This window comes from Carassius auratus, unplaced genomic scaffold (assembly GCF_003368295.1).
Source record: "Carassius auratus strain Wakin unplaced genomic scaffold, ASM336829v1 scaf_tig00214206, whole genome shotgun sequence".
In the NCBI taxonomy this organism is placed as follows: Eukaryota; Metazoa; Chordata; class Actinopteri; order Cypriniformes; family Cyprinidae; genus Carassius; species Carassius auratus.
In genome coordinates this window covers 142,392-154,524 of record NW_020527559.1, presented here as the reverse complement: position 1 = coordinate 154,524, position 12,133 = coordinate 142,392, and the positions used below count along the sequence as shown (strand labels likewise).

The following is a 12,133-nucleotide window of genomic DNA, read 5'->3' as shown; positions in this document are numbered from 1 at the left end:
GTCAAACTAATTTATAAAGCCTTTTAAGATAACAAATATGAAAAAGTACACTGTAAACCCAAATTAGTAAGCAGAACTCAAAAAATTTGATGTAACTCGTTGCCTCAAATTTTTTAAGTTAATGAACTTAAAAATTTAATTTAAAAAAAAAATAAATATCTATATTACATACTACATAAACCTTTTAATTTCAGTTAAATTAAAACATGTTATGAAATTAACTGAAATAGTTTTAGTTGCAGTGACTTAAAATTTAGCTTTCACATACTCAAGACATTTAGTTAAAAACACTTAAAAAAAAATTTCACAAAGAGCCACTTTTAAGTTGAATGAACTCATTATTTATTAGTATCTTTGTCTTTGTGTTTTAAGTACAAGTTACTCAAACCTTTTAAAACACAAGACTCAAAATCATATGAATCAAAACTAATTTTTTTGATGTAACTCGTTGCCTCAAATATTTTAAGTTCAACAAACTTAAACAGTTTAAAATTACAGTGTGCTGAGTTCTTGTCCTTTCCTATTCAACACTTCATTTAAAAGACAGAAAAAAGGTGCACTATGATAAAACCTGAAAAACTGATTAAGACCACATCTCTGACATTACAAATTCACAAACCTGCATGAACTTTTACAAAAACATGAACCATTTAAAACTAAATTACATGCATTGTTACCAAGTACTACCCAGCTGTACTTAACAATTGTAAAGAACAAGAGCTGTTTTAAAATCACAAATAACATTTAGAAATGAAAACTGCACATTAATAAATGCACACTGTGCACATTTTGGGGGAAAAAAGTGCAAAAACCTTTCAACCATTATTTTCACAAATTGTTTTTACATTGAACTACTGAGGAACTGCCAGGCCTTAGTAATTTTTCCAATACATTTCTACATACACATCAAGTCATTTTTGAGACTCTCTACTTGGGTGACAGTTTACCCTCATCAAGACCAAGCAAAATCTTTTGAATGAATTCAAAAGTGTTGGTCAGTCCCCTGGGATAGTTGAGGTGTAGTGCATAGATTAGTCCAAACATTACCAGGAAGGCATCAGCAAATCTGGAGAGGCTGCCCACAATCTCACTTTCGATGACAACAGAGATTTTCACAGGCTGGAAGTGAACTGGACTTGTGTCATTATCTTTGATGACTGTGAGGAGGGCCACTGCAACATCTAAAAGCTCTGGCTCATCAGATGTGTCCTGTAAAATAAAATGGATATTAAAGCAAAAACAGAATATCTGTCAAGCCAGCCAAGCTAACAGTAAACAAACGTTGCAAGAGATTGATACTATGCAACAAAAAAAAAAGCCTAAAAAATAATCTAGAACTAAAACTATTTTACAGTGGGGTCAAAGAAAACAAATCGCACAAACTATTTGGTTGGAAAGACTGAACAAGAGTAAGCATGTATGTATTTATAAGAACTGTTTAGTGTGGTAATGTGATATTTCTTTTTTTAAATACTCACCATGCAGGTCCTTAAAAACCCAGAGACGTCCTCACGTAGATACACAGGAAGCGCATGAAGAACAGTGACACGTTTGGTGTGTATGTCATGAAACTCCTATAATGATAAAAACAGAACTGTACATAACTAAACTGTAAATTCTAAACAATACAATCAGATATGCAAATACAAAAAAAAAAAAAAAGGACAAGTTGTAGTGTTCAAAGCTGATTTGAATCATCAACATTTTCTAATGTTTTCAAACTTTAATATTTTAATTAAGTTTTAGCCTACAAAATGTACAACAATATTTTTACCTGGTCATCATGGATTCTTAGGATTTCAGTTAAAGTATCTGATGTCTTCCCGGTTCTGGATGCTTTCTGTCTGAACAGGGTCATCAGTCTAGGAAGATGTCGGTCAAGCTCAGAGTAGAATGTGTTGGGCAGGTTCTCGTTTGTAATCCGTTGGAACTCTGCATACACCTACATTTTAAAACAATGAAAGACAGAGAACACAGCCATGTTCATTATGTGAACCTGGTTAATCTACTACCCCCTCACAGAAAACAGCCCCTGAATGTGGTACATGTTATCAAGAAAGCAATAACAGGACAAACAGTGTTACCCCACATTACCTCAGATTCCATTTTGAGTGCAGGCCAGAGTTCCTTGAGCTCTTTTACTGGTGGGCATGTCTTCACTATGGTCTGTCGCCGCAGAGCAAAGGTGGTTTGCATCATCTTTTTTATAAGTGGTAAGTTCTTCTCAGCTTTCTTCATTTCATCAACAATTTTCTGTCTCAACTGTTCAAGAGTTGAGGGATTTTCTCCTTGGGGAAAGTTGGGCAAAAAGTTTACTTCTGCTCGTTTGGGTCTTTTAATATTTGAATGTGAAGATTCATTGTCAGGATTCATTGCACTCCTTTTTCCAGCATTTACAGTGATCTCTGGACATCCAGCCCTTCTCATCTTGCTCCTATAGTTCCCCATCTTAAATTTGAGGCTATTTTTCCACCCATTCCAGCCAGTCTGAGATCCTGCTTCTTTCAAGCAAGGATGTTTTACCACAAGAGCCTCAGCTACCATTGCTATCTCCTTATCACTGGGATAAGCCTTGTAGCCATACATCACAGATGCTAGCTTTTCTAAAATGTCATGTTTTATGTCTCTAGTTAACTGAAGTTGCTTGTTGTTCTTCTCAAATTCGGCATTACCTTCCCGAAGTCTCAGTTCAACGTCAAAAGAAAATGTGGGAATTGGAAAAATATGTGAAGGCCATCTTCTCCCACGTTCTGAGGATGATACACTTGACATTGTTTCTGTTGATGCAACAGAGCTGGAATCTTGCTCAAATGACACATGCACAACAGCTTTCTGTGGCAACTCATCAATGTCAGAGAGGGAAGTAAGTTTTCCATCAAAGTCAGGGTCTTCATATTTTAAACTGAAGTCAAGGTCTATTTCCAGCTGTTCTTTTATAACAGCAATCAGTGCATCAACAGAGGCTGGTCGTGAACTAAGTTTTAATTTTCTAGCCCGGTCTGGCTCAACAACACGAAGGATCATGGCTTGTGGAGATAAAGCTGCCATTATGCTGATGGAAATCAAAAGATTGGCATGTATAAATACTTATTAAAATACACAGATTATATACTGCACCGTAATAAAAATAGTAATTGATTCATGAAAAATACTCACCACTGGCTTGTTTTATTTGTATGAATCTCTTGGGTGTCAACAGAAGCGAGCCTTCTACCTCGTATGCAGAGAGAGGGACTGAATCATTTAAGTCAGACCTTAGGTGGATTGACAGACTTGTCTGTGAAGGTGAGAGCTCATAGGATCCAAGATGTTCTGAAAACCAGGACTCACAATCAGAACAAAGGAATGAAATGGTGCTATTGACAAGGTAAATGTGTTCTACTCTGCAAAACCTAGGTAGTCCACCACTCTCTCCGACAGACAAAAACATTCCACAGACATAGTCTGTGCCATTGATGGTAACCTTTGATGTCTGGTATATTGTGTCACTAGTTGTTAGTCTTCTGATGTGTAGCTGAGCTACTTCTGGTAGAGCTGAAACCAGAACAGAGTCAACACTGGACGCTTGTGTTTCAGGGTTGAAAAATGAAGGGGCAGCAAGATGGTATGCCATCATGTGTTGGTGTCTGACTGCCATTGTCTTCAAAATATTTTTGAAGTTTTGAGCGTCATGCACCACTCGTTTAAAAAAACGGTGTTTGGCCTCAAATCGCATTGTCCAAACATGCACCAGGGGCCCAAAGCACTTGATCATGGTGGGGTAATGCTCCACGTAGTGATGTTTAGGACGAAGGTTAAACTCTGGGAACGTTTGCAGAAGTACTTGCTTATGATCACTGATTTTGGACTGAAAATAGTCTAAGGTTTCATCAGTAAATGATGGGCATAATGCTAACTGCACTACCTCTTTCAATTCCATCAAAACTGTCCATGCACCATCACCTTCTGGTACTACACTGCCTACAAGTAATGGAAGCAGTCGGAGCAGAGTAGCATTTTCATGTCCATTCCCTCCTATCGTTCCTCGAGACAAAAATGTTTTGGGAATTGGATGAGGTCTATCCACTTTATCAGTGTGCTGATATGGGAATGATGCAATCTTTTGGTTCAAATACTCTAAAGTGAAGTACTTCATCCGGATCATAGTCTTAATGCAGAGAGAAAGCTCCACAGGAACTATTCCTTCCAGAAGATCATGAAGTACATCTGGAGGAAAGCCTGTGATTGGATGAAAGTAATCCAGGGAGTCACGCAAGACACAACTAGCTTTAACACCAAAGTGGTTGGAGCAAGTGTCACTTTCCAGAAGGTTTTGTACATGAAGGTCATGGCTGTCTTTGGTTCTTTGAGAAAACTGCCTGGCTTCAGTTGCTTTAAACTGTTCTCTTGTGGCCAAGCAGAATCTGCAAACATAGCCTTCTTTAAATGACTCCACAAAGCCACTTAATCCATGGGCGGCTAGATTGTCAGCAGAAACACAAAAGATGGTACCTTTGACATTGCGACCAGCTCTTTCAATAAAGACACCATCCTGTTCAAGAATATGAACATCACGTAATAATGGAGCAAGTACAGCTGCATACCCATGCTTATGGATGTCTGTCACTTTTGCAAGCAATGCTAGCTGTATATTGTGTAAAGTTTATCTGTGTTTTGGTGGCATATTGGCAAATGCCCAGTAAACAGCACAAAGTTTGTGAATTTTACGTGATGTGCCAAGTGGGTTGGCAATTTCAAGATCATCAATATATAGCTGGAGGGGTAAAATGAGATCACCGGTTGAAAATAATTCATTTTCAAGGAAATAAGAGCCATTGCAACATGATGCATATTGACCAGAATTGGTATTTGGATCAGTAATTATTTTTAGAATGTCTGTGTTCTTAAACAACTCCTGAATCATTCGAAGGATAGGAACATACATTATGGAATGTCCAAGTTGCTCCAGCTGATACTCAATTGGCATTACACATGGATAGTTGTGCTCAAAAAAGATTTTTCTGCGCTTCGATGTGGATAACTCTGCACAATTAGAAGTACTAGTAAATATAACATTAGAGTCCATAACTCCACTTACAACCTCATCCAGTGCAGATTCTGCCAAATTGCAACCATTTCTCTGCAATATATCTTGAATTTCCTTCTTGATCAAAGGCTGCGATAAGAAGCAGACCTGATTTAAATGCTCCACTATTTCCTGGGTAGCTGTGTTTGAGACATGGAGGATTGCCTGCATCTTTAGAAATAAGGAAGATAAATTCATTCTGAGATCTTGTTTTAGTTTGTCAGTGTCACACACACCATCATCCCCCAATGGATCCTCATCTATACCTGAAGGTTCTTCATTCAAATCACCATCAACTGCAGGAATACTGGGTTGAGCAACTTCACTGACAATGTCATTTTTAAAGTCTGACGAAACACTTGCTTGGTGTGATCTACTTTTATGAGAATTGAATGTAGAGTACACATTAGTGGTAAAGCTGCAATCCTTATATGGGCAAGCCACTGTTTCATGATTTCTTAAATGCCTTCTAAGATGGCAGAAGACAACAGATTCAGAAAAATGCTGCTGAAATGGGCATAAAGGGCATTTAAACAACAGAGACTGCTGACAGTGTTCTGCACTACTGCCAAATTGGTGAGTGTGACATCTTGCCAAATGAGTTCTAAGACTATTAAAAGTCTTAAATGTACACATGCAATAATTGTAGATGCATGGAAGGGGGCATACACTGGAAAAGTGGCTATGCTGCAGTCTGTAGTGCTTAAATATTTGCAGTCGTTCAGTAAAAGAAGCTGAACACAACTTACACTGCCAAATCATATTGAAGCCAACAACCTGAAAGAAAAACAAAATTAATGTTAGAAAGTGTATAGCTCCAAAAAAGAAAAAAGAAAAAAAAACAGTTTAATTATCCGAGTACAATTCAACAAACAGGTTACATGACCATGACCAGAGAATACAGCTACCACTTGAGCTGCACGATTAATTGTTAAAAGATCTCGATTGAAACTGCAATATATATTCTGAAAGATCATAATTTACATGGCACAATTACGTTGTTACGCCAATAGGTGCCGACAAGTAACCTTAACCATTAAATATGAATTTTCACTGAATAATTTGTGAGAAATTTGAATTATTTATCCAGTAATGAAACATGCAAAAAGTTATGTTGATGTAACACCAAACATAAAGGGGACTACTATATAATAGACAGTTGCAGCTGTTAAATATTAAGCCGGAATGTGATAGTTGTGGGCCACAGTGTTTTATATGTCAAAACAGATGTCATCAGTCAAAACTTGAACGCGTAACAGGTCTATATCATTTTACCATATTAGACTTAAAATATATGAAAGTGTTCAGAGGATTTCCAGGCACATTTCTGCAATGGCACGTGCTCTCCAACTCCCCAAATTGCGTATCAGTGGCACATCACCTCATTGGGAAAAGTATTTTTTCCAAGTTATATAGTGTTTTTGCACACCAGACAAAATTAGTAACTAATGTTTATTTTTAAATCGCGTGTCTAATGTCTTTAAATAAAACAAATGGAACGTTAGGCAAAGTTACATTGTCTCGTACGTTGTGCAAGCGGAAATATAGACTATGATCCGTTCGAAAATGATATAGAAGTTAACTAATGTGTAACATATGCTTCGCCCGTTCGCCGTTCATTTTTTTTTCAGGCCCATTTCATCAGTTATTCCTTGCAGGACATCCATTACTTTTGGATGTAAATATACGTAACTGGTGAACGCTATTTAAAGTTTTTTCTAGACTAAACTGTTGCAACTGTTCACTAGATAAGCGCCTATTTAAAATGCATTTAACACTTACCGTGATAACTGCCGACAACTTGAAGCTGAGATCCTCCTCACTCACTGCAGTATTTTGTGGCGCCAAAGCAAACGTTATCCAAGCGTTGCGCGCTCCCACAACGTCGTAAAAGTCTCACACTGACCTTGGAGCACGTTAGCCGCGTAAGCCAATAAAATAACGACCCTTACGTCAACGGAAAAGTTTTTTAAACAAACATTTTTTTTACTGCATGTGATAAAGGCCCATTCTATATATAATACTGTATATATAATAGATATATAATATATAATATAATATTGTATTTTGTGCACACATTAAAACAGCTGTTCTGGTTAGTGTTAACGTTTGTGTATGTAAAATTTGTAATATTTATGTAATATTTTTCTTGCAAAATAATTTTTAAAGCTGAATTCATGAAGACACAAGCTTCATTAGTCAAATGAAGTTTTTATTTTATTTTAACTTATTTATATGTATATAATTTAATTAAAGGTGACAAATTGCTTCACCACACACGCGCGCACACACACACAAAGTTTACTAATGTCATATGCAGACATCATGTTGAAACAACTAAAAAAATAAAAATAAAAAATAAGTAAAGTTAAATTATATTCCTAAGTGACACTTACTTAATGAGCAAGTTGTTTCAGTTAATCAAAAATAATAATTTTAAATCACTCAAAAACTATTAAAAAGTCACACAAACCCAAACTACTTGAGTTAGTAGAACTTTTTTGGAAAATTAAGTTTATACTACTCAATCAGTTTAATTATTTTGAGCATTTGGGTTTACAGTGTATGGCAGATATTTAGGCCAAAGTGCAAGAGTAAAGAAAAAAAAAATATTTGTCATTATTTTTACTTTGTTATTAAAAGATTATGACAAAGATACACATTACAAATACAGATATTATACAAATAAAGTGTTTTATTTTCAGGTACAATAGGTGTATTTAGCAGGAGCGTTAAAAAAATAAAAATAAAACACTATATATGCTGATTCCTATTAATGCAACTGTATTCAAGTTTTTCAGTAAAGATTATTGAGTGATTTTCTCTGTATATTTGCAGTTTTATTAACATTAAAGGAATAATTCACACAAAAATGTAAATAATGTTTTCTTTTTATACCTTCATGTACTCACTCAAAAGTTGCTTAAAACCTGAATGAGTTTCCAACATAAACGCTATTTTGAAGAGGTCCCTTTAAGACCTGCACGCATCTGTTATACAAACGATATACAAACAAATGAAAAATAGAAAGTTAAGAACAGTGACAGATGATTTAATATAATAGGCAGGTAACCATCCAAAATGCAGCATTCCTGCACCTCATACAAAATAGCATTGTACTAGCAAATCAAACATCAAAACCATGGGTTTCACAAGTAATATATGAACTGTATGCCTTTTATGCCATGTGTCGCATCTGTCAAATGCACATGTGCATAAAATCTATTATTTGTAAGGTGTGATTTGTTCTCTCAGTAGGGATGTTAAAGCAAGTAAGTGACAATGACCATTTGCACTGTACAATACAAAAGCAAATCTATAAGAGCAAACATACATATATTTACAGATGTTCATTTTAACAAATCCAAACCAGTCATAATGACAAGTAAATAGCATTGAAAAAGGCATCTACATCTACATATATAATATATAGATTATAATGACAGGCATTGGGTTAATGCCAGGATTAATCCAACAAGTGAGACAACAAGAGTTCATGGCAACAGGGTATAAAGGAAACAGGTATAGCTAGCTCAAATGTGATTAATTAAAATTTTCATAGAGAATTTGGACAGAATCACTGTTTTATGTATGATCAGCCAGCGATTCATTGCAATGTTTATTAATATCCAAAGAATAGTGAATACACTATTTATTAGCATGGTAACATGATTGGCAGTTTAAGACATTAACTTTTAAGCACAAAACACAAGATACTTCACTTTTCAAAAGAAATAAGACTTCATTGGAAACAATATAAACAATATAGACATATAAATTAATCTAACACATACAGATCTGGCCACTCAAAATGTGTCTTTTTTCATGTGGCAGCCTACAATTTCGGCACGTGTGATCATAGAGCTACCTGCAGGGACTTTGTTAAATTTTCTTTAAATATTGTTGTGCTTCACACAATATCCACCAGGTAGTGCAAGGAACAACATTCTGTATGTAGTCAAACAACACAGCCAGCTCTGGTGTGCGTTTTCCAAATGCATAGTTAGCAAACTATGGTCACAAGTTCCATCATTACTAACATAGTTTAATGATTCAAGTGAGCGTTCACAATCAGCGTCACAAACGTAACTGGCTGGAACTACAGCTTTCGACCTGTGGTTAGAGTCATAGCTTCTTGTTAATAAGACATGTGGGCTTATATAAATTATGCTCCCGGGCACAATAAACAAGCTAAAATGCAGTACAATCTATATCTTCCATTATATGTCAATATACATTTTTTAATCTATGTATTTTTGAATGTCCTCTATACACGTTATTTTTGAAGAGTGTGTGTGTGCATGAAAGGAATCCCGTAGTACAACATAAAAGGGAACCCATGATGAATCAAACATCAAAAAAGCCCCAGATAAGACTGCTTTTGATGATAATTATTTTTCTAATAGTGTCTGGTAGTTTAATAAATAAAATATCCTATTTATATTAGAATATCCATTTAAAACATAATTCACACAAATATTTAGTAAAATTGGACGTGGAAACACCAATTTATGTTTTCAATATTTGTAAATGCACACTTTATTGTGCTTTCTGCATGCACTGTTGATATGTAGGCTACTATAGGCTATAGTTAACAAAGTCAGCAAGATGATTTAATTAGTCTCACTAAAAGTAAATTAAAAAGCAATAAATTGAGTGATGCAAAATAGTTTATTCCTCTACATTTATATTTGGTTTCTCATTTGATAGTTTATTTCAATTCTGCCTAAAAGCTGCCTAATATAACCTACAAAAGTAGCTGTATGAATTATGTTCTATTATTATGACCAAAAACAGCTATTTAAGTTCTTATGCTATTATAAGAAAATATGTGCCAGCGCATATGCTCATCCAAGACTAATTTATCATGTCAGAATTAGGGTTTGGTACCGAAACCCAGTACCAATATCGCATCGGTACCTATGGAACTGGTATGCACCGAACCGAATAAGAACGCAGATTTCGGTGCCTCTTAAATGTCCGAGCGATCGGTTGAAATATCTGTCCTGGTTCACCGAAATGTACACAAAATCATGGGCCTCACAAGGCTTTTTTAGCGGGGCTATAGCATTAAGCTCCATAAACTGTACACAAATTCCTGATCGCCTCACAGTCAGTCCCTTTAAATCTCATATGAAAACAGCGGCAGATAGGTCTCTTCCTCGTCTTTCAGCATGCTCTTTAATCTGCAGACTGCAGCGGAGCAGCGCGAGCGGACTCAAACACAACCAGAGGACACAAGGTGTGTGTTTATCGACATATTGTTAGAATATCTGTATCTGTGCAGTTCTTCAGTTCAGTCAGTTTATAGTCTACTGTAAAGTGTTCGCTCTGTTCACCGCTCATCACACCACAGCTGTTTCTTCCAGTGACAATCGAGCCCTTAACACTTATGAATGCATACTGCACACTGCTCCGGGTGTGTGTTCACGGTGTGTGTGTGTGTGTGTGTTCACTGCTGTGTGTGTGCACTTTGGATGGGTTAAATGCACAGCACGAATTCTGAGTATGGGTCACCATACTTGGCTGTATGTCACTTTCACTTTACACTACTGTGCAAAAGTCTTAGTCTTAGGCAGTCTGTTGTCAGACTTCTTGTGCATTCAACAATCTCACTAGATTATTATTAAAAGTAATGGCAAAATGAATGTTTAGAAATGTATACTGATATTTCCTACTGACATACTAAAGCAAAATATATAAATAACTGGTGAAAATACTAATGTGCCTAAGACTGTAGTTTACAAATGACATTGTTGCTACTTTATAAAGAATGACCATACAGTCATTCAAAGAACTGATAAAAGAGTGACAGACAACACTCATTTTAACTAAATATCAGAGTAATTGACAGAGATACAGTAGAAACATTATGTGTGGTTTTGAATTAAATAATGACCCATATCATGAAGTACGTTTATTAGGCTTAGAGTAAGGGAAGCTTGGGGAATGAGTGCATCCAAGGAGTGTGTGAAAGCTATGGATTTATTTTAAATATTTTTTATTGTTCTTTAATGTTATCCTTTTTGAATTGTATTTATTTATTTTTATAGAAGTATCGATTCAGGCACCGTTTAGGCACCAGTACTGTTTCAAAATTATCAAAATGACACCGGTATCGATTAAAACCCAATCGATACCCAACCCTAAGTCAGAATTAGAACAATGCCACTCAGTCAGGTATGCTAAATCTATTATTTAAATGACATTATTTCATACCAAATAAATTTTGTGATGGAAATATTTATCATGGTCGATATGCTGCTCTGAATATTTTTTTATACTTTTCTTTTGGTTGAAAATTGTTTTATTTTCATATTTTATTTTAAACGTGTTTTGAGTGTATTTCTCCTCTTTTTTTTATAATTTTATCATCTTTAATGGTGTATGTTGATGTTTTATTTGTTCTGTTAAGTGCTTTGAGATGTAACATTTAAAAGCACTAGAAAATAAAGATTATTATTATTTTATTATTATGAAATTACATTGGCTGGTTTCTTATTAAAATCACTGAAATATATAAATGTCAGTGTCATTAAAATCTATACCATTCAAGTGTGTCCACAGCCTCACTGTGTTGTTATTTGTGAATAATGATTTAGGCTGAATGTGAGGGAAGTAAGGGTATACAATATGGATTCATGCCAAATGAAAGAGGGCTTTAGTTTCAGTTTAAATTAATTTGTTTTGGCTCAACATTTATATAGCCTGAATACTGTTAACTTTAGACAATTTTAGCAGTCAGGAGAAAAATACAGCCTGTAGTTTCTTATTACTCCAAAATGCAAAATCCAACGTATGTTTGACATCGCTATTTTATAGTTCAGACAGGAACCACTTTGGCAAGTTTACTAGAGTTTATTGAACACAATTTATCTTTGGTGGTTTGGTTCCTTATGGGGGTTCTTGCTCCCAGAATAACTGAACATACAAGAGCTTTAACATTAACCCCCCGGAACCATGAATTTAGAAATACATAATAATTAAGACTTTTAATAAAGCAAACTGTGATAATCATGTAGATGTGGCAGTGGTACGTCTATCCTGTAGCCTGGTTATGAAGATGGG

At 35.3% G+C, this 12,133-nt stretch overlaps 1 protein-coding gene across 1 annotated transcript; it reads right to left on the bottom strand.

Annotated features, from left to right (window-relative positions):
* Window positions 1–536: 536 nt before the first annotated feature.
* On the bottom strand, window positions 537–7,607 carry LOC113091539 (uncharacterized). Its single transcript, XM_026257117.1, has 7 exons — window positions 6,848–7,607; window positions 5,815–5,842; window positions 3,157–3,312; window positions 2,095–3,052; window positions 1,775–1,942; window positions 1,479–1,574; window positions 537–1,209 (listed from the first exon to the last, which is right to left on the bottom strand). Exons 4-7 carry the CDS (start codon window positions 3,046–3,048, stop codon window positions 928–930), a joined length of 1,500 nt encoding a protein of 499 aa, XP_026112902.1. The 5' UTR covers window positions 3,049–3,052; window positions 3,157–3,312; window positions 5,815–5,842; window positions 6,848–7,607; the 3' UTR covers window positions 537–927.
* Window positions 7,608–12,133: the final 4,526 nt, after the last annotated feature.

Excerpts from the sequence above, each read along its gene's own strand:
- LOC113091539 (XM_026257117.1), bottom strand. The coding sequence starts at position 3,048 with ATGGCAGCTTTATCTCCACAAGCCATGATCCTTCGTGTTGTTGAGCCA. Across the intron at positions 1,575-1,774 it reads TAAGAATCCATGATGACCAG|GAGTTTCATGACATACACAC; the intron begins GTAAAAATATTG and ends TTATCATTATAG. Across the intron at positions 1,210-1,478 it reads GGTTTTTAAGGACCTGCATG|GACACATCTGATGAGCCAGA; the intron begins GTGAGTATTTAA and ends TTTATTTTACAG.